At 42.7% G+C, this 27,631-nt stretch overlaps 1 protein-coding gene across 1 annotated transcript; it reads left to right on the forward strand.

Moving 5' to 3' along the window:
• Positions 1–4,885: 4,885 nt before the first annotated feature.
• Positions 4,886–25,746, forward strand: nacc1b (nucleus accumbens associated 1, BEN and BTB (POZ) domain containing b). Its single transcript, XM_079336727.1, has 8 exons — positions 4,886–5,032; positions 6,516–6,758; positions 8,169–8,390; positions 11,713–12,175; positions 13,224–13,521; positions 13,687–13,784; positions 14,657–14,997; positions 22,015–25,746. The coding sequence occupies exons 1-7, from the start codon at positions 4,907–4,909 to the stop codon at positions 14,995–14,997; spliced, it is 1,791 nt and encodes a 596-aa protein (XP_079192853.1). The 5' UTR covers positions 4,886–4,906; the 3' UTR covers positions 22,015–25,746.
• The last annotated feature ends 1,885 nt before the right edge of the window (positions 25,747–27,631 follow it).

Raw genomic sequence — 27,631 nt, forward strand, 5'->3', positions numbered from 1 at the left:
GGAAACATTGAAATGAAAATGTAAACCCTTTTTTATGCAAAGTGCAGCGCTGGGATTGTTAAAAGCGTTCCTCTCTTCCTCGGCCCACTGCTCTACTTGTTATGGCCAATTCTGTCCAAATTAATTAGTTGCTATAAACTTTAAAATTAATTATGATGAAATGCTGATGGCCCTTTAATTCTCAGTGGTGCCCTTACGTAGGCGTAAGGCTGGAGCTCAGGACTGCTTAAGCTGGCTTCTTTTTTTTTCAACCAACCTTTATTAACAAGCAGGGAAGGTTTGCAGAGCACGCACACTGCAGACCCCGGCTCCACACCACGTCCACTATCTTTAAAAGGTTTGCTAAAAAGGGAGACGGCATCTTCCAAACCTGAGGAAGCTAGCATATGAGGAGTTTTATTTATTTATTTATTTTTTACATCTCACGTCATCACATCCTGCCTGTATGTGGGGTTCACAAGTCAGCTTTTTTCTGTCATGCTTAGTTGGCCAGTTGATTTTCACCTCGTATGCCCAAAAACTGATGGTTGAATGTTGGCATCTCTTTGGAAGATCTGAGCGCCATCGTTTTGGGGTTGCTTTTATATGCGTCAATATTATAACTTTAATCTTTTTATTATTTCTCGCAGCTGTAGGTGGAGAAGTTACTTTTGATGAATGACTGTTTTTTTATGGTTGAATAATGTTTAGGAGCACGGCTCGGCAATATTCATAAAGTCCATTGAGGATCGTGATAAGAGTTAGCGTAGCGGACCCTTTGACAAAGCAGAAGTTAGCACGAATACAGCAGTCAGTTTGCAGAGATAATTAGCTGAACCATACCGTGTAACCAAGTGACGTCTGGAGGACAGAAGAGAAAAAGCGTTGACGTCCCGAGCATGCCTTCAAGCCAGAGAGAACCACAGATTTCAAATTCAACTGTATCAGCCTTCTTTGAACTTGTTTGACTTATCTTTTATTTAAATAAATAGATGTGTGATAGTCGGCTCTAGTGCAGTCCAAACTTTACCTCAAAAGGCATCTAACTAATCCTCCCGTGTCTTCTGGAGGGATTATTATCAGGACTATTTTTTATTTTATTTTTTTTCTTCATATTTTGAATATGGGTCAATGTAGCAAAAAAAAGTGTTCTGATCTTTTTTTTTTTTTTTTTTTTTTGCCATATTGCCCGATTTGCATTATATATTATGTTCGGCCTTTTCATCGAAGAGTAGTGTTTCAATTATTTTATTTTAAATTTTTTTTCGCCATGGATAGAGCTGGGACAACGCGTCGACGTAAATTCATCAACTTAAAATTTTTGCGCCAACGCGTTGTCTCAAACAACTCGATTGTCTCACCCTCCAGTCCAGGGGAGGCGGTAATGCACCAGAAAGCTAGTCGCCAAAGACGCTATATTTTTCAGTGGAAGAAGAAGAACACAACAGCGATGGCGATATCGTGCGATAGCAGCACGAGCACCAAAGAGCAACAAGAAGCCAAAAAAACCTGCAGTCTTCAAAAGTGTTCAAAGAGTTTTTTACTCTTAAGCCGTCCAGTGATTGTTTACAGACGACGGACCACACGAGTATGACACCAATGAACGAATATCCCAAGACAAAAAAACATCCTGAAGCTCTGTGTCAGGATGGCAGCAGAACATATTGTGTGACTACTGACATTGACATCAAGTGATGGGAAATAATCGATGACCGAAGACAAATAGTCGTTAGATTAATCGAAAAAATGAATCGTTTAAAAAAAACCGGGACAGCTCTAGCAATGGAGGCGACCATTCTCACGTGAAACCTTGTCGTCGGTGTTCAGTCTTGTTGGTGCGTTGTGTGTGTGGTCAGAGCTGGGCTCAGGGTGAACCGCCTCCAGCAGTGTGCTCCACTGTGAAAAGCTGTCTGACTCCTTGGAGTGACATTCAATCAGTGAGGTTAGCAAATGAACCCCCCGGCCACGCTCAGCTTTTTAGCCGAACTGTGAACTGTTTCCATCGCATGACAAGTTGCTATATGATTCCCTGTGAGTGGATACATTTCAAAATGTTAAGCTCTGATCATCCTGCTTCTCTCCGTCGGATTAAGGCCGAAAAACCCGAAATAGTGCCGTGCGATGCAGCAATACGTCTTACTCAGCACTTGACACTGCCCTCTTTTTATATCTCTGACTTGTAATAAAGACTTTTTGTTGACAAGGTGATACACATTAATGACTTGATAAGATATTTTAAAAGTACCTCTCTAATACTTGAGGTGAAGGATGCAGCTGTTTTTGGACATTCTTAGTCATGCACTCCAGTCATGGGTGATGCTGTACATCTTTTTTAGGTGACCTACTTCTTTTGAATTCTCCAGTGTCCTAAACCTTAAACTACAGGAAGGAAGGACACGGATCAGTTAGGAACTCTGGTAGTTATTTGGTGCAGAAATGACGAGTCCGTTCATGACTGGACCGGCTTTGAATAGCAAGTATGATAATGTGAACGTGTAATGATGAAGTTGAATTGAACACGACAATCGAATGTGTATTAATATTTGAAATGCATGACGTTTATACAGACCGAGAGCGACATGCGTCACACTCTGAAAACACAGCCGCACCGGGGACAGGAAGGGTGAATTAACAGTATTTAATCACTCAAACACACGTTAGCTTCAGCCACTATAAATTATTATTATTCATTTAGGCTGAATTGGTCTTTAAATGGTTGATCAGGCCAAATAAACCTTCAGGAGTCCACAGCTTGGATTCTTGGACCTTACATCAATCATAGTTTACAGACAAAGCTTCATGGTTTGGAATAAACCAACGAGGGTTTGCTCTGAGCCTGCACTGTCTGGTCCACGAGTTGCCAAAAGAAGATTGTATACCAGTCGGTGAAAAATGACTCTTTATCTTCTGAGCTGATAGATGAGCTCAATGAACGTTTCCCGACCAAGTTTTTAATTTAATTAACAGGAAACTCCAGTAGTTGCAGCATAGTGTTTATTTTTTTAATGATTGTTCCATTTAACGTAGAATCAGTGGCAAGTAGGTGTGGTATGCTTTCAGCTGACCGTTTATCAATATTTGTTCTTCTCTCTTCTTGTGTGCTGGCGTACCCACGTCGTCATTAGCAGTCGAGTTACTGTCCCACTACACGAGTTTGCATTTCATATGGCACGCCCCTTTTTCCAAGGATGCATCAGTTGGTGACTCGCGTGAGGTTCTGAGTTGAGATATCCCATCAGGCAGTTCGGTGTCCATGAGTTACTGCTCTTGCTATCTTAACTTCCACCAACCATTAAACCCTACAAATGAAAAAGGACGGCTGGTTGATGACGTCACATTGACTTAAATCCACTTCATATGAATACTCTGTCACGTGTAGGGATGTGATCAAACCCATACAAATATGGACAGCAAATCAGTGAGACACTTTCTGGTATGAAAGCTGGGACGTAGACGCCAAAACAAAAGAGGAGACAAAAACTGATGAAGTACAAGTTTAACTGAGGGTGGGACTCACCAGAGACCCCACGGTACCATCTTATCTCAATACACACAGTGTGCAATGTTTTTACGGTTTTAAACATTTTGCGACAATATATTTTGCCCATACGTCTTCTCAGTCGCTCCAGTGCCGTAAAAACAGGCTGCTTCTTTAAATCTCATTATTTGTGCTACTCGTGTATTAATTCAGGATTTGTTTTAACACGTCTTTTATGAGCAACCTCACATTAAAAAAGAATGACTCGTATATAAGAAGAGAAGTTGATTAAAATGTTTAGAAGTTGACTTTCTTGTTAAAAAAAGTGGAAAGTCGTGAAACAGCCGACTTCAGCTCAGTGTAGTGAACTGCTGCTGCAGCTCCTCATTATGTCTGGGGTGCCTGAATTTCTCTGGGTGTTGTTTGATCAAAGCTTGGAAACAAACAAAGATGTCTACCCTCCGTGTGACCTTTAGATCCTTGGCTGCTGCTGCCTCATAGCGCATCGACGCTGTGTTCACAACACGAGCTGGTGGTGATGTAGCAGCTCGCTGTGGAGGTTACCAGGTCTTTTTCTGTGAGTCTCCCTCCCAGCGAGAAGCAGGGCTCATCATCACTATCATATTGTTTCCTGTTAGCGGTTTGTGTTGGGTTGCAGCCAGGCTAAGAGCTCAGCATCATCCACTTAGAGCCAGCTCCTGGCCCAATACTCAGCCTGACCCCTAAGCTTGTACACCATCAATCACTAGGAGGTCGTGATCTTGTAAACAAAGTGTTTTTTTTTTGTTGTTTTTTTTAATCAGTGGATCAGTACTTGACTTGCCTTTCCGTTGCTCTGTTTACTTCTGCTTCACCTCACTTGGTATTCGAGTGTAGTCCTGTGTGGAAACTGTGCACTCGAAAAACCAAAGGAAAGAGTCCACTGTAGAGAGATTTTCACAGACGTCACAAGTTTTGACAGTCTCCTCCACTTTTTGATCACGTGTTGTCTCTGTAACAAAGACGAGTGCGATAGAAGAGTTATGTAAGCGGCTGTGTTTTGACTGAGACGAAGTGATGAGAAAATAACAAAGTAGGCCACAAACCACCAAACAGTTTATTAGCTGAGAATTAGATGTAATGAAACGAGGTTTAAAAAAAAAAAAAAGTTGGCTTATATAACTGTCGCTAGTGGCCCAAAATTCTCTTTCACTTGGAAGTTCGACTTTTGAATTCAAGTTGTTTACCAAATACTTTAATTTATTAATCATCATAGACTTGACTTACCCTGATTCTTCTATTTGATGTCCTCTCTTCCTACTTCTGTCAAGTTTGCCTCAATTTATTCTTCTCGTCACTTTTCCACTTTTTTCTCCTCATCTCCGATGTCTCCTGATCTCCTCCTCCGTCTCCCTCTCTAACGTCTTTCTTCTGTTGTCCTGCAGACCCTGGGGTGCTGACCGGAGCGTAATGGCTCAGACGCTGCAGATGGCGATCCCTAACTTTGGCAACAACATCCTGGAGTGTCTTAACGAACAGCGGCTGCAGGGCCTCTACTGTGATGTCTCCGTCGTCGTCAAGGGACACGCCTTCAAGGTGCCAAAAACACTTTGATTGAATATTTCCAAATCAGTGGCTGAGCAGCTAGAATTATGAAACGTGAAGCGAGTGACTGCAGAGTGCTGGGCATGATGAAGAGGTGCACTGGATGAAGTAGCGGAAAAGACATTTTAACATCCTGACAGACTTGTGATTGCATCGTGCACTTGAGGAGAGCTACCACACATATTCTTCTCTATAAGTATTCTGACATTAAAAAGCACACAGGTTTTTTTTTTTTAATGTAAATCCACTGAGGATAATCAAAAACAAAGAGATCTTTTGTTTCTGCTGAACTTGCTCGGCACTTCAGCATGAATACAATGTGTGGGCTACAGTCGGCTAAGTAAGAGGGCTATCTGTCAGTGAAAAGATGACGTGATCATAAATTTGAAGCCGTTCATTAAGATGGCTTTGTAGGTCTTTTGAAGTGGAACAGATGATGGATATTGTTTTTGTTGTTGTTGCAGGCAGATGGGTAAAGACTTGCTGTGTGTGCCTGTCAGCAGTTGTTCAGCCGTTTTTTTTTTTTTTCTGCTTTCAACTCCGGGTGGCGTCACATGATGTGAGCTCAGGCCTTTAAATCGTTCCCCCAACATGCTGCACTTGAATTTTGCAGACTTTGCATAATGAATACGGCAGGCTCAAGACTCCTCAAACCCCGGGGATCGTAGAATCCAAAGTGCTCGCCCTCAATGGAGACGAATGTTGCTGGATGTCTTACGGATCCAAAGATAGTACAGGCAGTACATCAGTATGTCAGACACAACCATACATTACCCACGCTGAGAGCTAGCTAATGTTAGCAAGCACGACTGATGAGCGAGGATTGGACCATTGCTGCTTCTGGATTGGCTACCATAAAAGGTTGAGATCACAGAAAAAAAAGTGCTAGCTTGTACACTCAGCAGAATAAAAGCGCTACACGTCCTTTCCCGTCTCTATGACAACATTCTTATGGGAATAGCTACGTTGCTTTTTATTTTAACCCGAACAGACAAAAAACAAAGAGGATATGGGTACAAGTCACGAAAAATACTGGAATATGTCATACTTTGAAAAGAGTGCTCGTGACGTAAGCAGTGCCGTTCTGAAAGCTTGAAAATGTTGAACTCACAGTGGCTGCACAAAAGAAGGCGGAGCGCTCGGAAAACCCCGACACTCTTATGTGTTTTTGTAAATAGATTCCATTGACTACAGCTTTCGAAAAAAAAGAGCAAGATGAAGCAATTTAGATACACAAACATTGTTTTCTTGTTCTATTTTTTGTTAGGGTTAGGGGTGCACACTCAAGCAAACCACTTAAAGACATCCAATATCTGCTTTGTTTTTTTTTAATATATGGATTTCACTGTGTGAGGACTTCATTGAGAATCTTTGTTTTTCCTTTTTTTTTAATTTTATTCCTGGCTTACCTTTCTCAGCTGTTAATTGATCAGCAGCTCTCTTAACTTCCCCATTGCCTCTATTTACCCCTCAGGCCCACCGTGCCGTGCTGGCAGCCAGCAGCTCCTACTTCCGCGATCTGTTCAACGCGGGCGGGAAGAGCTCGGTCGTGGAGCTGCCCCCGGCCGTGCAGCCGCAGAGCTTCCAGCAGATCCTGGCCTTCTGCTACACGGGACGCCTCAGCATGAACGTGGGAGACCAGTTCCTGCTCATGTACACTGCCGGCTTCCTCCAGATCCAACAGATAATGGAGAAAGGCACCGAGTTTTTCCTGAAGGTAAACCTGCTGATTTGTAACATAAGATGACATGTTTACTTTTGAAGTCGTTGTAATAACAGAATTGCATGAATTTTTTTAGATGCTACCTTCATAGCACCTGTGTTTGTTTGTTTGTTTGTGTGTGTGTGTGACATTTTGTATTGCATGATGTTGTCACGGGGCCGTCTGTGTTTGGAGACACGTTCTCCTGACTCAGAGTGATTGAGACGTGGTGGCGACACTACAGGTTACTTCTATAGAAGCAGATGATGTGATTAGATTCAGAGTGCAGTGCTGCATAAATCTGCATATTAATGACAGAAGCTGGTTTTCCTTGAGAGTTGCCCTTAACCCCTTCTTCTCTAGAGACACAGTTATTATGGTACCAGCTATGTTTTACGTATAGCATGCTGAGAAAAAAAAACAAAAACACATGTGAGTATTTACTACTGCAGAATGTGTGAAGTTTCTTCCAGTATTAAAATAATGGCCACCAGACACGGGGGTGTTTTGACATTCAGCTACTCCACCAGCCAATTTGGCAAGCTATTAAGAACTATCAGGAACTTAAATTAGATAGTAAAACGCCTCTAGTGCTTGTTGCATTAGTGGGCAAAAGAAGGGAATCATGTCCTTTATATCATATGGAAAACAAGATGAGATTATCTGTACTGGGTTCAATATCATTCCAAATTTTTGTTTCCTGAGTTTGATGGAATTATTGAAGCAGCTCTATTTATTATTATAATATTTAGCTCATAGTTGTTTTTTTATATACCAAAGTATAAGCCATTTCTCTGAATGAATTGTGCTTCAATTTGTGTCCTTTAAATGTATTGTATGGTACGGTGTGAAATCCTTAAAAATGTCATTTAAAGTGGTGTTAAAAAGATCTGAAAAACTTTCAGAGAATCTTTAGGGAATCCTTTCAAACCTGTTTTGTTTTTTTCCCAAATATTTGAAACATTCTCCTCTTCATCTGTAAACGTTTCTTAAGATTTCTCACACATTAATACTTGAATTGTGTTCTTTTGAACCCTTTATGTATTCAACTAATATCCTCAAATAACCAGAGTTAAATCACACATTATAAGGCCTATCTGTGACATTTTACTCAAGTCCATTCATTTGAATACGTCAAAGTCCGCTGGACTCCTTTCTTTTTTTAGTTACTGAAGATTGTTCTTTCTTAGGCCACACGTCAAAGAAATCTGCTAATCTCATGAGAAGACCTGTACCTACACACGCGTCAACCCTAAAGTCCAGTGCAAAGTTGTAATAGTCCAGTGTGATACAAAATGTGTCCAACAACTACAAAATACAATCTAACAACATAAATATTATCAGTGTTCGTCAAGTGGCAGATTATAAAAAGATAATGACGTCAGTGGAATGAAACCGTCCATCTAAATATTACTTCACCTGCAGGTCTCATCACCAAGCTGTGACTCCCAGGGTCTCCACGTCGAGGAGACCCCAACCTCCGAGCCTCAAAGCCCCGTCACCCAGACAGTGGGAGGGGGCGGAGTCGGCGTCGTTGGCACAGCTTCTGGACGACCCTCCTCCTGTCTGACGCCCCTCCCACTGGTGTCCAAGGTGAAGACAGAACAGACGGCCTCCACTCCTCAGCCCACATCTCAGCAGCAGCAGGTCGGTCCCCTCTTATCCCTTTAAAACAAGCAAAGTGCTGCATTGATGAGTCGCTTTGCTGCATGAAGGCTTTTTATCAGATGTGAAGTAGTCTGAGAGAATCATTAACGTCGTCTGCGTAGGTGTCTCTTTGAATTGGTGATTTGAAAAGGCTTTGATCAACTTTCAAGGAAACTCACAACTCACTCCCAGCAGCTATAAAATATATATTTTTTCGTAACGGGAGCTGAATAGGTTAGAGAAACACCAACCATCCATATTTTGAAAAAATCATAAGATGAAGGTTATTTCTAAAATATAGCATAGGCAACAAAAATAATGATAGCCTACTGGAGGTCAGAGGTCTTTTTAAAATGGTGTGAGCTGTGAACCACTTTATAGAATCTGAAAGTGAAGGAGACTGCTGGTGTGGCTTGAGTGTGGATCATATTACCCTCTGTATTAATGAGCTGAGGGGGTTTTGAAGGAGACAAAGGGAAACTCCTTCAATGAGTACAAGATTGAAATATCCAAAGACAAAAGATAGAAAATACTTGTAAAGAATCGGATAATAACTCTGGACTGTACACGCTGACCTGAGGCAAAACATTTCAAACCTGTCCGAAATGTATCCTGGGCCTTTACTATTAAATCCACTTTGAAATCTATTCTAAAATTCACTGGGGACCAGTGTGAAGTAAACGACACAAAAACGCAGTGACTTGTTGAGTCTCCATGGCTGCAGCCATCATCAGCACAAGTGTGGTAGTTCATATCGCTTCTATGTCGGGTTTGACATAGAGGGGGCATGTCAATAAATAAATAGATAAATACATAGATAGATAGATGGATGGATGAATGAACGGTTTTGGACTGATAAGATCCATACCTAACTGATGTAACACAATAACCAGGACTGTCTGTCTGTAGAAGTTCAACCCAGTTTACCATGCAGCAGTATTCAGTCATCTACCATATTAAATGCTCCAATAAAACAATCACTGACAGTCTGAATCAGTATTCAGTATTAGAACGTGGCAGACTTTGATGAGGATTGTTTCAGCACGTGGTTTTATGGCAGCTGTCTTACGTGATGTTTAGGAAAAGGTGTGACAGCAGTCAGCTGTTTGTTAGGAGCACAGTGTTAAGACAACGTGTTTAGCTAGCTGGAGCTGATGGTTATTCTATTTTTAATGTTCCATGTCTCTGTGGACAGGAGCTCGAGCTAGCTGCTGTCGAGGGGTGTAGCTCGTCAAAAATAGCAAATAGATCATGACGACGATTGTTGATGTCGATGCTCGTCTCATCAGACAAACATGGGGTTGCATAACTCATCGTTAAAACTGCACTGGTTTAACTTTAACTATAGGGGTCATTGTGGATTTGGAGTTCAGCTCAGCGTTCCTGCGTTCTGTTTTTGAACATGTTTTTTGAATCATTAACGGGCTTCTGTCTGCTCAGTATTGTTTTTTACTTGTGCAACAACAGCCATAACATTCGAAATGTCTCAGGCTGAAATTGAAACCATCAACTGTCTCTGCACTCGAGGTTAGCGACATAGCTGTCGCTAATGTTCTTTATTTATGTGTCGGTGCTTCGCCTTTTTTGGGGAAGATGCGAGACAAAATCAAAGAGCTAAACCTTCGACTTCCTTTAAGTGCTGCAGTTTGCCGCCTGCGCACAAGGACACACTCGTTGTTCCTCTTCTTCCTGTATGTCTCTTCTCAAGTTTTCTCAGGAAATAGATTGGTATTAAAAGTGAAGGTTCAGACTGCTGCACGCCTGTCTGGGCGGTTATAAAGTCTTTATATAAACACGAGTGTTGAGTCATGCCAGATAAAATACATGTTTAATGAGAAGATGGAAAACAATCTGAAGAGCATCTGTGTGCAGCTCCAAAATAGTTTTCTTGTGATGTCAGGTGCTAATCTGCATATCAGGGTGTTTGCTGCGCAGAGAGAGAGAGAGGCTACACTGTGAGAGCAATGTGAGCTTCATCATCATCATCATCATCATCACAGTTTTAGCCTAAAACAGACATCCGATCTATCTGCACTTGTGCTTATTGACAAACACGACCAGTGTGACCTTGTTTTTGTGAGATAAAACGTGAAATCGTGTGAGTCTGCAGGTGAGTTTTGCTGATGTGTGTAAGTGTAGTAGCATAAACAGAAAGTTGGTCACACACTGAGATAGCAGAATCGTCCAGTTTTCAGTCATGAAGAGGCCTCCTTCATTATTTCGTATCGATGTAGTTTTTGTATTGGTGCTTTGGTTTTCCACTAACGCAGTCAAATCTGAATAAAGTATGAATGAAACCTTTTTGAAAAGGTACACAGGGTTATTCAGGGTCATTTGATGCATCAACAATATACCGTAAATTCCGGACTATAAGCCGCTACTTTTTTCTCACACTTCGAGCACTGCGGCTTCTACTCCGGTGCGGCTTATTTATGGATTTTTCTTGGGGGACAATGAGCTTGTGCCGCAAAAACATTTGTCCTCGTCACATCGGATCTTAATATCAGTCATTTTGCGCTTCATGCACGCACCCTCATCATGGAAAACATACGGAGAAATACATATGATGCAGCTTTCATGTTAAAGGCGATCGACCTGGCTGTCAAAGAAGCTAACAGAGCTGCTGCACGTTAAGTTGAAACTGACAGCGACAACGAAAAAGACACTGAGGAAAGTGAGTAATGAAGTCATTCTGAGGCAGTGAATGGACGGACTTTTTCTTCAGCCGTGTTACAGACACTGTTTGATAAAGGATTTCCACTAGGCTTCGTATTTGCGGATGTTACCGGTAGTACTGTAGCGTCCGTCCGGACGTTAAAGGACGACGAGAGCGTTCAAATAACAGCTTTTAATAACCTGGTCACTGTCGGCCGTGACCATGCCGTTTACAGCAGAGAGCAACACATAACTTGCCGCAACAATCCAACTCTCTCCCCCAGCGTTCTCTCATACAGCCACTCAACACGTTCTCGCTGGTGCATTCACTGACTCTCCACATAATCGGAATTATGAACACATTATCAACTACTGACTTTACAACATGAACCGTTACAGTACGCATTTAATTAAAAGTTAAACAAATTTTTAGTTTTTATGTCACGTCTTTCTGTGCAAGTAGCTCTGTTATAACGTGGACACCTGCGGCTTATAATCAAGTGCGGCTTATATATGTACAAATATTTTTTTTAACTTATTTTTAGCCGGTGCGGCTTATATCCAGGTGCGCTCAATAGTACGGAATTTACGGTAGACATTTTAAAATGGTTTTTTTAAGTTATCCTGAGCTTTAGATGAATAACTGTGCTTCTCTTCCTCCTCTCAGCACGAGGGCTCTCCATACTCGGTGGTCTGCACCCCTGTGGCCAAGCGGCTGTGGGAGGGCTCTAACCGTGACGGGGGCGGGGGCGCCGGAGGGGGCGGCGGAGGCGGGATGAGGAAGAACGCACGCTACTCTTCCTCTTCCTCTTGCTCCTCCTCCAACAACACGACCCAGGACACCACTGGGCGCGGACAAGCAGCCATGATGGGCGGAGCCGGAATGGTCGGCGCCAATTCAGCAGGAGGAGCAGTCGTCAACAGTAACCATAACAACAACAACAACAACAACGGCGGGACTCCTGAAGGCACCAGCCCGGGCACACTGAGCATGTACACCAGCGACTCGCCGATCAGCTACCACGACGATGAAGAGGAGGACGACATCGCAGAGGACAGCGCAGAGGAACAGTACAGACAGATCTGCAACATGTACACCATGTACAGCATGCTGAACGCTGGAGCAGCAGGTGAGAAACACCGCGAGAGAAGAGTTCCGCTCAAGTTCACGCTGTCGTCTTCTGATCTCTAACTGTGACCGTGTTGTGTTTCGAAAGAGCCGGCCTCGTACGGGAGCCAGGAGGCGAAAAATGTTCAAAGCACAGACAGCACTAAAAGTTGAGCATCCTGCCCTCAGCTTCTGAATTGTTTATAATTTATCAGAGGGACCATCTGCTGTTTTTTATTATTATTATTTAACTTTTCAAAATCTAGAACGCTAAACAAACTGAGCTCATTTCAAAACACATGAAAAAATGTGTAAAACAATCAGTTGAACAATATCTGCAAATGAGATTTAATTATTTCTCAGGAAATTGTGTTTTTATTTGTTTCTTAAATTCTCCTCGCAATCTAAAAAAATAAAGGGTAGTATTGAGTACAGGAAAGCGCCGGGCACACACAGTGATTTGGGGCGTGGCCAACTTGATTTTGCTATCAGCACAAAAATATGGTTGCTAAACGAATCACAGATTGGATTAAGTTGCTTGTTATTTCCATGATGAATTCATTCTTAAACAGAAATTACTCTGGGCGGTTTATTGAACTGTTCTTCTGTCAGAAACGATCTAAACGACACAGTGAACATTCAGCCCATCGGGATAAAACAGCTCGTTTCCTCCACTGACAGGATGAGATTGTTTTACAAAGTTTCACGCAAAATGAAAAGTAAAGACCTTTAGGTCAAAGTCAGTTGCCGACCTCTGTTATGTCGCTGAGCAGCTGGTCTTGCGCTGCCTTTGTTTGTTTGTTTTATTGTGTAAATGAGGTGTTTTAGCTCCTATTCATCAATGCAATACAATTAAACTGACTAACTAGGTAACTTCTCCAGTATGTGGTAAGATCATTAAACACTTTCTTCAGAGAGATACAATGACTGTTTTTGTAAGGTCACAGAAATGTTTTGTTTCTTTGTTCTTTTCTGTGCCTTCAGACTCTTTATCGACTCTTCTTCCATGACAGGGATGGGATTTTTGTTTTTTTTTAACATTTGACCATCTTTCCTCCTTCCCTCCTCAGTGGTCGGGGAGCGTGTTGAGGCTCTTCCAGACTTGGCCCCAGACTCAGGCGGCGGGCGGGGGAGTAGAGGCAGCCGGTCCCGGCAGGACCTGGCGTCGCTGCCAGCTGAGCTCATCAGCCAGATCGGAAACCGCTGCCACCCGAAGCTGTACGAGGAGGGCGACCCGGCCGAGAAGCTTGAGCTGGTGAGCGGCACCTCGGTCTTCATCTCCCGTGCCCAGCTCATGAACTGCCACGTCAGCGCCGGCACACGCCACAAAGTGCTGCTCCGACGCCTGCTCGCCGCTTTTTTTGACAGGTCAGTCATCAACATATACACGTCGACAGATACAGGACAACCCACACTGTGTCATTTCTTGTTTGTTACTAAACATTGCTCAAAGGCGTTGGCGCTGCTTGCTACTGAAACACAACACATTTGTAATTTAGACAGTTCTCTCTAACGGGTTTTCCCCTTGCTCAGGAGCACTCTGGCTAATAGCTGTGGGACCGGCATCCGCTCTTCAACCAATGACCCCAGTCGCAAACCGCTGGACAACAGAGTGCTGCATGCTGTTAAATGTGAGTTGGATCCGTCCGTACTTGAACACCGTGAGTTTGTGACAATGTTCATGGCAATCCAAAGCAGACATCCAAATCATGTAAATGATTCAATTATTATTGTTATTATTGATTATTAATATGGGATTAATCGAGAGGTGTTTGGGCCCCCACTTAAACTCTAAAGAAGACAACCCAAAATCTTAAAATCAACTTTCTGGGCTGTGTTGCAAAAGGCTGTAAGTCCTTGCACTTCAGTGTGACACATTTAGAGTCATTGAAAAATGTTAAGAAGAAGATTCATTACATTTTTAATCAATCAACAATGTTACATTTATTAGCCACAAATCGCTAAATAAATTCAATGTGGGCATGAATTCAGGGTTCATTACAAATGTGCATCGTAGTGTAACTCCTGATCAGATTGCAGACTGTAGCTGAAGCTGCTGCTCATGATCTGAGACTGATTGACAGGAACTTTACGGCTGAAACAGAAGGCTGAAAAGCTGCTTCCATGCGAGAAATCCTGCAGCCGAGCCGAGCCGGGGTATGACCTCGCTTACAGGTCGTCACCCCGGATCCAACTCAGCCTCAAGACGCTTGAAGTGAAGTTAATCCGGACACAGTTCTTGGAAAGGCAGTTTAAAATAACAGACCTGAGTGCAACCTCCCGGGGATATTCTGAAAGTAAACGTGATGGTGGTTGGACGTATCTGGAAGGCAGATGTTCGCAGGTTGTGTTTAACCAGCTGGAATAAACAACTTTGACCGTGAAGAAAGGGAAAAGAAAAAAAAAAAATGGCCTCAACATCTGTGAGCCTGTTCACCATCTTTTCTTCTGTCTCTTCACCATTTTCCGTTTTTTTAAAACATACATTTCTCTGTGCTACCAGTTTACTGCCAGAACTTTGCGCCGAGCTTCAAGGAGAGCGAGATGAACGCCATCGCGGCCGACATGTGCACCAACGCCCGCCGCGTCGTCCGCAAGAGCTGGATCCCCAAGCTCAAGCTGCTGATGGCCGACAGCGACGCTTACTCCGCCTTCCTGGCCGACAGCGTGAAGATGGAGGCCGACGGCCTGGGAGCGGAGCAAGGCTTTGACCCTGCCTCCCTGGAAGCTGTGGCTGCGGCAGCAGCAGCAGCCGCCGCCACAAATACTAACGAAGCAGGAGGCGGAGCTTCGCAGGCAGACGCTCTCCAGGCGGGAGGAGGAGACGGCAGCACTTTGTTTTGAGTGAGTGAACGGACAGATAGATGAGTGGACAGACGGACAGATTGATGGAGGGAGGGAGGGGCGGTATTTCCCTTGAGGTGACGAGTAGCGAACGGTAGAAGCGATGACACCTGTCGCTCGTCCCCTTAGGCGCCATGCCGTGTTTGTGGGGGGGGGGGGTCTGTTTCTTCTTCTATGCCTCATTTTTTTTGTCCGTTCTTCTTTCCTTTCTACATTTCTGTCTCTCTCCCTGCAGCCCAGAATGCTTCACTTCTGGTCGTCCTTTCTTTTGGCGTGGAGAGAGATAGAAAGACAAAGTGAAAGGTAGCAGAGGAAGGAGGTTGACACACACCCCCCCCCCCCCCCCCCCCCCCTTCAATCTCTTCATTCCTCTGCAACCTTTTCAAACCTGATTGTTCCGCCTTTATTTGTGATCTTTTTTAAGAGTGCGTACTGTCACTAAGGCCCTTTTTTCTTACTATAATCAATCACCGATATTCCCTGGGGAGGGGTTTGGGTAGGGGAGGGAATCTGTTTGGAGAAAGGGATATTTCCTTCCTCAAACTCCGATAACACTGTTGTTTTTTATATTGAATGTATGCGTGGTGGAGCGTCTGGACCGCAGCGTCCGTGAGCGAGCTTGTACAGAAGCCCCTCTTCATTCGTGAGTTCACTGTATTTCATCTTGGAGAGCGAGGGGTTCAAATTATTATAAATATGTATATTGGCACGGTTGATGATCTCCCCAACCTCCGCTCTTTGACCCAGTGTCGGGCAAGCTGGGACACGGACCTACCAGCCCTTTAAGAAACGTCTTTGACTGAAAAAAACCCAATTCGTTGTTCGACTAAAAAAAACAAAAACGTTTCCCTCCTTCTTTTTTTTTCTATCCTAAAAAGAATCCTTTTGTTGTACTAGTTGTGTTAAGAATCATACTTTTTTTTCATGTGTGAGTTTTGCAAAGGCCAACATGTTACTGATGATTGTCAAAGAGTTTGCGTGTAATGCACTGTTACTTCCTGCGGTATGAGTACAATCGAACTACGTTTTTATCCGAAAGAAAAGAGAGGGGCTTTTTTTTTATTTAAAGAAAAATGCACAAAAAGAGACTAAATAGAAGCTGAAATCAAATTTTTATCCCACTTTATCACCTGTTTTTTTTCTTCTTTTTTTTTTATATATATATATATAAATCTGAAAACGTGTATGAATAATCCAAAAGTGAGAAACCAGTTGAGTGTGTGTGTTTGCGTGTGTGAAGTCGGGCAGTCGCGTTCTTGTGTGGGTTTTTTTTTTCGCTCACGTTTGAAATGTTTCCCCTGAGAATACTAGCAGCAACGCCAGTTAGCGGCACAAGTTTCCTCAGGCTCTGCTGCTTGGCTGCATGCTCGCCTGGCGTGGACAAAGGTGCTAATTCAGGCATTGCTACATTGCAAAAGGAGCACAGCATTGTGTGTGTGTGTAGGTGTGTGTTTGAATGGTGTGTGTGCCGCAGCAGAGAACGAGAGAGAGAGAGAGAGGGGAGGCCAGACTGTGTTTTTTTTTCACATGCTCAGTGGATTCATTCACCCATCACTGCGGTTAGCACACACACACACACACACACACACACACAGACATGCTAATATGCATTTGGGCGCTGTCAGCCGCATCAGCTACAGTACGCTAACACGATGTGGGATTTAAAGAGGAATCAGTCTAAAGCAGAGAGGCTGCTGTGTGTCCCACGTAAACACTCAGCCTCATGGCAGTTTGTGTTTTATGAAGCTAAAAAAGAAAAAGTTTCCAATCCATCCACTGCGCTGGATCTAAATGGTCTTTGTTGTTCCGACAGTCGAGTTTGTGGCTTTATGTGAGGTCATTACAAAAAGAAAGCTGCTAAATAATGAACACCGCAGCAGAATGTTGGCACCGAAACAACCCTGAATGTCAGATTACAGTCACGTTCCCCGCTCGTACTTTCCTTGTGTGGCTGAGAATGAGCTGGAGCGCAGACGGAGATCTTTCCTCTAGACAACATGACGTCCAGAGACGTCATGCAGAGACGGCGACTTTCTTCTGTTCAGTGTGAACTTCATCATCAGGGCTTCAGGCCAACTTCCACTTTGTGATCTTCAATGGGTTTGTGCGTCTCCTAATGGATTCTCCAGTCTTTGGTTAAAACGAAATTCTAAATCAATCCCAGGTAGGCGATAGATTCGATCTTTGTAGGAACAATGCGCTAACTGCTCATGTGTTTAAAAGATTTGAGCAGCGTGTCTCAGAATCAGAAAAAAACATTTTTTTACAAGTTATAAAGAAGTTGATTTTGCATCGTTTCTCTGTGTGAAAGGCATTTTGCCAAAATTTTTTTGGATGAGATTGGATTCCAACATTGTTCCTGTGGAAAAGACAGCGCAGACCCCATATCCTGAGGAAGGAAATATTTCCACAGCCTAAGACTGACCTCAGATTTGCCAGAACTTTGCGATTGCTTGAAGGCCAGATTTCTTATTTTTGGAAAACCAACGCTCCAGAATGACTTCTGTAGAGGGCAGCATTTAGTAGAAGAGGGGAGTGTACATGGTGTTTGATTCGAAAAGATAATCCAGAAGTGCCACACATATATCATTTGAAAGAAATGACACTGGCTTACCACTTATATATGACTGTCAAATGTTTTAATCAAAGAATGCAGGAGACAAAACTTGAGCGTCCAGTGAGCATCACAGCGAAAACATTTCAGTCCACACAAAACATTCCCTACATGGTCAACGTTACTTTAGTTATGGTCTCAAAAATCACGTTATGTGTTGTATTGGCACGTGTCCTGAGTGTTGATTCCTTACAGCTGTAAAGTCGTATTGGATTCGGTATTCCCAGTGAGTGTTTTGTTTTTGTTTGGTTTTTTTTGTAAATGATGATAATCTGGAGGAACAACCCTTTTGAACCCAAACATGAAACGACTTTAGGAATCTTAAACAAATGGTAGACTCACCTCTTTCCTGACTCTGATCCTCATGTCTGTGTTTTGAGAATATTTACTTTGAAATGACAAGAACCGTGAAGCACCTTGAAGCCACTGGGGCATCAGAAGCTGCTGTAATGAAGTGTGAATCATTGTTTGAAAGTGTGGACACACACACACACACACACACACACACAGACTGTCAAGGTGAAGTTGTTGTTGTTCAACTGTCTCAGAATCGTCGCGGCACAAAATTGAATCATTGAAATGAATCGGTAGAAAAACCCAAAGTTGAAGTGTTCACGTTTTGTGAACCGGTGTTATTAAAATAATGTCTGATTTTCACAGCCTGGTTTTGAGGAACACAGTGTTTACGTTTTTTATACATATATATATTCACATGATATTTTATATCATGTTTTTTGGGGGTGTAAGGGACGAGGGGTTTGCACATTTGTTTTGTTTTTTTATATATATTTTTTTCTCTTCCAAGTCTTTGTTTAAAAAAAAAAAAACGTCGCCTTAAATGAGATAAAATAAATAAGTGGGAAAGATAGAGAGGGAAGAAGAGGACAGTGTGAACCACCCCGAGAGAGGAGGGATGAAAGGGGGGGGGGGGTGCTGGGACGCTTGGATGATTTGGTGTGAATGCATGCGTGCATACTGGTGTGTGTTTTGTGTGTGGCTTTTTTGTTGCAGCAGTGGGCTTTTTTGAGAGCTGTTTGTACAGGCTTTGTGTGTGTGTGTGGGTGGGCGCACATAAATACGTGGGTGTGTTTTTAATGTTTGTGTGCTGCGTATGTGCATATTAATGTATGTTTGCAGCCCCGTTTCCTTCCCTGCATCTCCATTTATGGCATGTTAATGTCTGCCTCCTCGCTCCAAAGAGCTTCACACAGAGACACTCTGTGTGTGTGTGTGTGTGTGTGTGTGAGAGAGAGAGAGAGAGTGTATTGCGCATGCCTGCGTCAGGCTGCTGCTGTTTCGTCTCGATCTATGTGCTGCATACGTGTGTCTAGCTCCATGCTGTGACTGCGCATGTCTGTCACTGTGTGTGAGTGTGAGTGAGAGTGTGTGAGTGAGTGAGTGAGAGTGTGTGTGTGTGTGTGTGTGTGTGTGAGTGAGTGGGTGGTATGTGCGCAGAGGTTGAGATGAGTGGCTGTTTGTTTTTGTCTGTCTCCTCTGCCTCACACGCACACACACATCTGCAGAGCCACATACATCCCCAGCACAGCCCATACGTGTATCAGAGCTGCACACATACACTGTGTCGGCCATGTTGCTCGCGACGGCTCAGCTGTTTCCTGGATGAGTAACTTACTTCTTGTTAAAATGATATAAATCCAAAATCGTGCTCTCTTTCCAGACTTTTATTTCTTTACCTTCTCAAACATCCCCTCAACTTATATAGTTTTACTCGGGACGGCAGCACAACTTCGGCCAGGACGCTCAAACGTTCCTCTTTGTCTGTCTCTGTTATTATTTTTGTGTACCGCTCTCTGCCTCCTCGTCTCCTCTCTATGGATACGTTGCTATATCTTTCCCTTATTTCACCCCCGCCTCTCTCTCGACCGCACGCACACACGCACACACACACACACACACACACACACAGATAGGAAGGAGCTTAATAGTTGGTCCCTAGACACTTTATTACGTAAACCATCCTCTCTTTTTTTTCATCCACCGCTTCTTTATTTGTGTCGAATCCATTTTCTACATAGGATGCAAACTCTCACCCGTATATCTGCATCATCCTGTGTGCGTGTGTGTGAGCGTGTGTGCAACAGTCGACGCTGCCAAATATGTCACTGCTGGTGTCTGTTTGTGTGCACACAAGATATTTGAATGCAAATAAAGTGGCTGTAGGTACGTCTGTGTATGTGTGTGTGTGTGTGTGTTGCTCAGCCCCCTCTCCCGGGACAACGTGTTGTGGTTTAGTGTGTGTAATGCACCTTTAAATAATCTTGAGTATCGCTAAAGAAAGGTCTATCTGTCCCCATATTGCCCCAGAATGCTGCCGTCGACGAATCAGAACATCTACTCGAGAACATGCAGCCAATCATGACGCGCTAAATGACCGAACTGTTTAAACCAAGACGGGGTTAAAAAAATAATTACAATCATCCCAGACTTGAGGAGGGAGGAGGGGTGTCATTCTTCCTAAGGAGGAGACGTTTGTTAAGAATCTCCCAGGACAGATGAGGCATTGCGGCAGTCTGCCGTCACACGAGCGAAGCCACAATCCAGACAAAGAGACAAGAGAGAGGGAGAGGGGAGGAGGAGGAGGAGGTGATGGACTCTCTCTCCCCCCCCATGCCACCGGGATAAATCCCTGGGTGCAGTGGGGTGGGTGTTGTGAGTGAATCAACTACAGATTTGTCTTAAATTGACTCCAGCGAGACAAGTTCCATCAAGATTCGTGAAACAATCAAAGAAAAGGAGCTTTTATTCCTCTTTTGAGGGAGGACAAATTGCACTAAATCTCTAAAGATATCAAATTGTCTTAAGTGTAAGGTCAGAAGAATACGAGGAGCAGGAATGAAAATAAGAGCAAACGTTTTCTTGAGCGATGTCAAGACAAGAAGTCAAAAGGCTGAGAGTAAAGTTGAGTTTATTTTTTTGTTTTTCTGTCTTTATGTGCCTCTAATGCGGAGTCAGTTGACTAAAAGTGAAAAGATTTTGTAGCCATATATGATTTTTTCCCCCCAACATATTCAGACTTTTTTTGGGGGGGGGGACAATTATTCTTATTTCCTTCTTAAACATCACACACCCGCTGTTCAGCTTTAATGAGACACTGTGACTTTTTTTTTAATCACTTTAACGTCAGCCTCGACAGTTGGACTTTTTTTTTTTTTTTTTCATTTTCCACGTTTCAAACGTGTGATCAGGATGTAAAGCAAAACGAAAAAAAAACTCTCCGCCAGTTTCTTTTTCTCAAGTCAAGACGCTGGTCCAGCCCGATGTGTTGGCCCGCTGTTCTGCCTCGTTTGTTAGCTTGCGTGACTCTCCGTCTCACGTCTGCAGATAGAGGGGGTGAAGAGATGAAGCACGACGCGGAACAGGAAGTGGTCACGAGACGTCGTGTGAAGGAACGTTTCTGTTCGCAGTACGATGGATCCCATCCTCACGCGCTCGATGCAACATCTGGACTACAAGCGTCACGCTCGGAAACAGTTCAAAAACAAAAACACGTTACGGGATTTAGTTAAAGTTCCTGATTCCACCTTAGATTGATTTTACAGGAAGTGACTCGCTGTAAAGCTGGCGTTCGAACAATAGTCTTGTAATCCTACAACAGTGACTTTGGTCACTGTGGACGACTTTAGAGGCAGAGATCGTCACCGCTGTGATTCTTAAGGTTTGAATTCACGTCTTTAGCCGGATGGCGATGTTTGGCGTGTTCTCATCGGGACCCTCAGCTTGTTCACTAGGTGCACTAGGCCTTTTAAACTGTTTAGTTTTTTTTTGGTTGTTGTTTTTTTCTCAGAGAAACATGGCGTACTTTAAAGCACAGGAAATAGATATTTAGATATCTCTGTTGGCAGATGCTGCTGAGAGGAAAAGAGAATGAAGACGTTCTTGAACAATCCACTGCCCTGCAAAAAGAAAAAGAGACAGAATCTTCATGCGACCTTTAACCTTTGTAGGGCAGCTATCGTGTGAGCACAGTTTTTTTTTGTTTGTTTCATGTTGAGCGGCGAGTTCGGTCGTGCTTTTTTAGAAGAGCTTTGTAAACATTTCACGTTCTTTTTCCTTCTTTTTTTTTCGATGTCCTTATACATTTCCTTTTCTGTCGCTGTTATGTTGTTGTTTTCTACATTTGAAGTTAGTGTACTGTAGCCCTTTGAGAGTTATTTTTGAACACAGATGGTACTAACAATTTGAACATTAACACGCGTACGTAGAGTTTGCCAAGTTGTTTAAAAGAAAAAGACAAAAAGAGAAGGTGGAGACATGTTTAGCTGTAAAATAGTTTAGAGAAAGAGAACCACATATTTTTGCATTGTCATATGACTGAGGTGCTGCGGGGAGAGAGGACGGGTTTCTAATGCTGGACCACATGTTTGGTTATTACTGTACTGCAGCTGTTGTCGAGGCGAGATCTGCAGGAAATGGATGGATGGATCGAGTGATGGATGGACGGTTGAGACAAATTAAAAACTGTTGGGCTCACATCATTTTAAGACTACAAGTCTGAATGTCTGCTCTGGTAATTACCTTTCCATGGGGGGAAAAAAGTGTGTTGTCTTGTGACTATAGCAACATATTTCTTCTCAAAGTTGACATGAACTTCCTTTAAAAAAAAAAATCGACCAAAATTCACTTTACTTGACCTGGTACTCTACCAGCTTTTATCAAAGAATAAGCTACTGCTGCTTGAATGTTTTCTTTTCTTGAACGCCCTCCTGGTGGCCCAGTGGCTACTGCAGTGTAGCGAGAGGCGGTGTGTGTGTGGGGGGGGGGCTCATCCACTGCAGTACCTGCAGTCACCACCAGAGGGCAATATCTCACGAAGCAGTGATCCTACACAAGCCAAGATTGTAACTAAAGAGTCTTGATCACTGTATTCACCTGAGCACCTTAACAGCAGACCGCCGGAGGCTTCTGCTGCTCATTTTTACAAAATCTGACACAAGACGATAACCAGCAGAAACATCCACCAAACGTGGGCCAAAGATGCCAAAAAAAAAAAAAAAAGTTGTCGGCCGATTGAAAGTTGCTGACATGACTTCCTAAAGACATAAAGAGAGAGCACCACAGACAATTTCTTTTTTTTTTCCTTTTTTTTCTAAAGACTCGTCCATCCACGACTTTATCCGTCTGTTTTTCTGCTTCTTATCTCCGTCTCAATTTCCGATCCACAGAGAGAGAAAAAAGTGACAAAGAGAGAGTGAAATAATCTTTAAAACATTTTTTTTTTTTTTTTAAAAGCACCTTTGGGCGAGTGCTCGACTGTCCAGTAGAGCCAAAGTCCTCTGCACCTTTGTGAGCACGCTCACTCTGTCACTCCCTGTCTGTGGGTCGGATGCTGGTTTAAACAGCGATACTTTACATTTTTTTTAAAGGGGGGCGGGAATGGAGTTTTAATGTGAGGGTTCTTTTTGTAAGTTCCTTATTTTTGTTGTGTTTATCTTTTTGTACTTTTATTCCCTTTTTTTAATTTGTATGTTTTATCTTCTCTTTTTTGAATGACATTTGGTTGTTTACTGTAAAGACAATGATGATGATGATGATGATGATGATGATGTGCCCATTGACCTGTCTCCCCCCCAGGTGGGAAGTGGGAGCAAAGACTGTGCATTCTCTCTTCTGCATGGGGTTAAAGGGGGGAGAGTTTAGGTGGGTGAAGGGTTCCAGTGGAGGATGGAGATTGGAGAAGACTGACAGGGTTCCTACACAGATCCAAGCACTGATGTGAATTCGGATTACTTTTTGTGTTTTAAAAAAAAACAATCCAAAAAACAAAAAACGGGACAGCAACAACCCAGCAAGCGTTTGACATTTAAAGGGACAGTTTGATGTTTTTGAAACCAGGCTGTATGAGGTACATGTCACTCGTCGTGCACAATGATCACCTGTGTGGTGTGTGTGGGAGGAGAGTTCAAACAAATTGGCCTGCTGATAGAAATTTCAGTGCTGACAATACCGTCATTCACCTCTGGGTGGCATTTTCTTCAAGTTAGCTTCTTGTTTCTGTGCCGACACTTAAGTTTCTCGATAAAAGGGCCATGCTGATCAGCATTTCCTGTGACTAATAACCTTACTATTGACATGTGCCAATTATTACTGTCCCTTTTAATAGCTTTGGACCCAAATAAGGATTAAATATTTAGTGTTATATAAAAACAGTCCTGAACCTTCAGTTGGTTTGATTTTAAAATCAAGTAAAAGCCGTCTGGATGGACGACTCTCCTTCCAGGGTTTAATATCGTCAGAACGCTTGTGGGGTTTGGTAGGTAGTTGGTTGTTTCGGAACCCAATCAAACTGTTGAAGGAAAATTCACCCTCAAACACTCGATCTGGTGTCATAAAATCACGTTTTTGTTCAAAGGGAACACCTAGCTTAAGTCTTTCTCCCTCTCAACTCTATCAGCTAACTGTTCTGAATCACACACAAAAATCCACTCACCGAAAAAACAACCTGTCCTTGTTGCTCTGTTTTGGTCTCCACCACCTCCTAAAAGAAAACAGACAGTTGAAAATATTTACCATGTTGTGCCAAACATTTATCTTTCTGCTGTACAGAGAACATTTGAACGAGGATTTTTCACAGAAATTAAAAACAAAACATAAGCCCAGATATTATGTGGAGAAGATGTTTTATTAGAAAGCTAATGTGTTCTATTAAGTGTAGAAAACCAAAAAAGTGCTGTATTGAGTGCAACAGCTACACCAGAGGGAAATCAAAGGGTGAATTTTTCTTGAGTAGGAACCCTGCCGAGAGCCTGAAGGAATGTAAGAAGTTGTGTCATTTAAGTGTGTAAAAAAAAAAACTGGCTAAACTTGAGAACAGAGGAGCGAGGGAAGTGGATCTTTGAAACCGTAGGCTGGACCTCATCAACCTCAAACGCCCCGACCTTTTCCCCACCCTCCTCCCTCATCTCCTCTTTTTCCCTGCTTTCTGCAGGTCTTGTAGTCTTCTATCCAGAGACATTTATTCCGCTTTTTCCTCAAAAATCCCCACACACCAGAGACAACTCATACACTCACAAATAGTAAATATACTGTAAATGTACAAATGACTACAAAACAGGCGAACCTCTGAGATACAGAAACTTGCACGCACGCACGCCTGCACACTCAGGACGTGTCGCAGGTCGTGTGTGTGCCTGGCTTCGTGTCACTGATGCAGTTAAAATTAAAAAAAAAAGTACCAGTTTACCTCGGGAGCTCTCAGCCATAGCAGACCTTAATCCCCTCAGATATGTCAGCGCTGCGAGCAGCTTCTGAGCTGCTGTGGCTGCCGTTACAAAGCAGGTACATTTCTTTTTCTTTTTGTTTTTCAGGAACAAACCGGGAAGCCTCAGCAGAGCACTCGGACCATTTTGAATGCATTCAACGCAGGGTTTTTACAGGAAACAGGACTCCATGTCAACACAGTCTTACCTCAGCATCATGCTACAGAACAGGAAGGGGGCGGGGCTTACATATATATGATCATAGCAACCGAGAATGACTATTTTTTATTCCCTCTCTTCCTTGTCTCTGGTGTAGTCGGGTGAAAAATAACTGCAGAACTCTTTCTTTTACTCGTTTTTTCCAGTATAAATATATAAATATATAAACTGTACATTATGACATAGAAGCACTATCAAAGTTTGATTGTTAGATGTGCACTCGCAGCATGAGGTATTATTCTTTATTATTCTTCATAACCCAGAAAAAAAAAGTGACGTAAGATAAGAAGAGCTTTTGGAGAAAAAAAAAGTCTATTAAAACGAACAAAAACAAACAATGCAGTAGCGTCTACTGATGTCAAAGAAGATACCGACCTTACCCCGCCAAACACACACAGAAACTCATACGACCCCCACCCCCACCCATCCCCCACCCCCAGACCTTTACCCAAACCCTGCCGTGTGACCCAGCCCTGCACATCCAACTGATCGCCCTGACTCCGTCCCCTGCCCCGCCCCCCTGTGTACATGCCAGTGTTTTCCCCATGTGTTCCAAGTGCCAATAACTTTGTGAATTCCTAACTGTGACCCAGTAATAAAGATAATTGCACATTAACTACTGTAAAGACAAAAAGAAACCAGACTGATTCAAAGTGAGGAAAAATCTGAATATCTGAATTAAAATGTTTTTAACAAACAGGTCTGACCCTTTGGCTGTAATGTGTCTTTATTTACCTTGGCGTGTTCCAGTGGAGTTTTTTAAAATGTTTTTCTGTGTGTGCCTTTTAATCATCTATAAAGGTGAAATACAAAACTTTATTTTCTGAACATGGGCCAAAAAAAAGGATTATGTGTTGTCCTTATTTCTTTAGATGCCCTTTATTTGAGTTTTTCTTGGACCTTAAATATTGTTGGTACTACAACTTAATCCATCTGGGGTGGAACAAAATGTCGATAAGGCAACATGTAGTCGTCCTGAGTGAATGATCAAATCACTGAATATGAATATTTGAATAAATGACTGATGAAGATAGCATGTATGGAAGTTTGTTGGCCAAAGAAGAAGACTGCAGCGGGATATTGTTGGGCAGAGCTGAAATCTAATTAAAGAATGAAGTGTGATATGAGGAGAAATGGACACATATTGGAGTAAATGAAAACATCTTGGCCATCAGCGTCCCAAAATGTAAAAAAAATAAAACGTTCAGTTTGTAACAGATTTCATACAAGATGGATTTTAAGATTTAAAAATAAAAAATAAAGTAACCAGAGGATGTGTCACCCTGATGCTGCAGACTTTCTCAGGCAGGTCTGCATGTGTTAGACCCCCCCCCCCCCCCCCCCCCCCCGATGTCCTCAGATCTCCCTGCAGTCATAAAGCCACCGGGGACACGCTCTCTGTTCTTCCAGCTAAAGCAAACAAAACGCCACATGATGGGTCTGCTGCCAGAAAAAAAATGTGACCCCCCAATGGAGTCCATGGGTGGAGATACCAGGGGAGGGGAGGGTATTTTCTTACCAAAATCCAACTTGTGATGTCACAAACTGAGAAAATTCTAAACAGAGCATTTTCTCTGTGTGGTATGACTTAAGGGCTGGATGGATTTATTCTAAATTTTGTAGCTCGATAGACACTCAGGTTAGCCAAATAAATGTTCAAAAACACTAAAAAAGGGGATTATTCATAATATGTTCCTTTAAGAAAACAAGCTCATGACTAAAAAGATTTATTAATGGAGAACTGTAAATCTAGAAACAATGCAAACTCAAAAACACAGGCTAAAAGTCAAGAATTAATGCACATCAAAGAAGAGTTGCAAATGACACAACTAGCTGTGAAAAGCTGATGGCAGACAGGCAGTGAGAACAGTATGCAACCAAGAAACGGAGGCACTATGAAGCTCTTACATTCGTTGCATGTTTCTGTAGTTTCAACATGTTTCACTTGTTTGGGATTTTTGCACATTTTTGTGTCTTCAGTCTGTTCACCCGCTAATGAGAACCTTTCTGTTTGGAGAGAAAGGGAAAAAACTAAGTCATAAAGCAGAGCAGCGTGTGGCTTTGAAGAACTTCTAATGAAGGTAATTTTTGGAGGGACTTTGTACATTAGTGTCATTATTGTGCCGAGTACTCCTCGAGGGGTTTCCATCAATCATATGAAGAGCACAGAGTTGCGGAAAACCCATCAGATGACTCAGAGAACAAAAAAAAAAAAGAAATTAATAATGTATTCTCCTTAATTATGCCAAGCAGCTCTAAAGCGCTGTTTCCACCAAGCGGTCTGGGTTAGTTCGGTACAGCATGGTACACTTTTATTCGTGTGTCCACCATCAAAAGTTGGGAATGGTACAGAAATAAGGGATCCATCATCCTTACTGTCTTACTTTTTTGGTACCCAAAACTACTACTATGATGTCACACTATTTCACGGCTTTCTGACCTTTGATCAAATTAGGCTACGATTGGTTGTGGAAACACAAGTAAGATGAGAGTTTACCGTACCAAACTGTATCGTTTGGTGGAAACCATTACATTGCTGGGTCATGTGTACAACTACTGAAGCTACATTTATGTGACAGTCTAT

The sequence above is a fragment of the Symphodus melops genome, assembly GCF_947650265.1.
Source record: "Symphodus melops genome assembly, chromosome: 2".
NCBI lineage: Eukaryota > Metazoa > Chordata > Actinopteri > Labriformes > Labridae > Symphodus > Symphodus melops.

What these genes read in the sequence shown, in the direction of transcription:
- nacc1b (XM_079336727.1), top strand. Translation starts at nt 4,907, where the DNA reads ATGGCTCAGACGCTGCAGATGGCGATCCCTAACTTTGGCAACAACATC. An exon ending in TCAAGGGACACGCCTTCAAG is followed by an intron (nt 5,033 to 6,515) that starts GTGCCAAAAACA and finishes TTTACCCCTCAG; the next exon opens with GCCCACCGTGCCGTGCTGGC. An exon ending in CCACATCTCAGCAGCAGCAG is followed by an intron (nt 8,391 to 11,712) that starts GTCGGTCCCCTC and finishes TCCTCCTCTCAG; the next exon opens with CACGAGGGCTCTCCATACTC.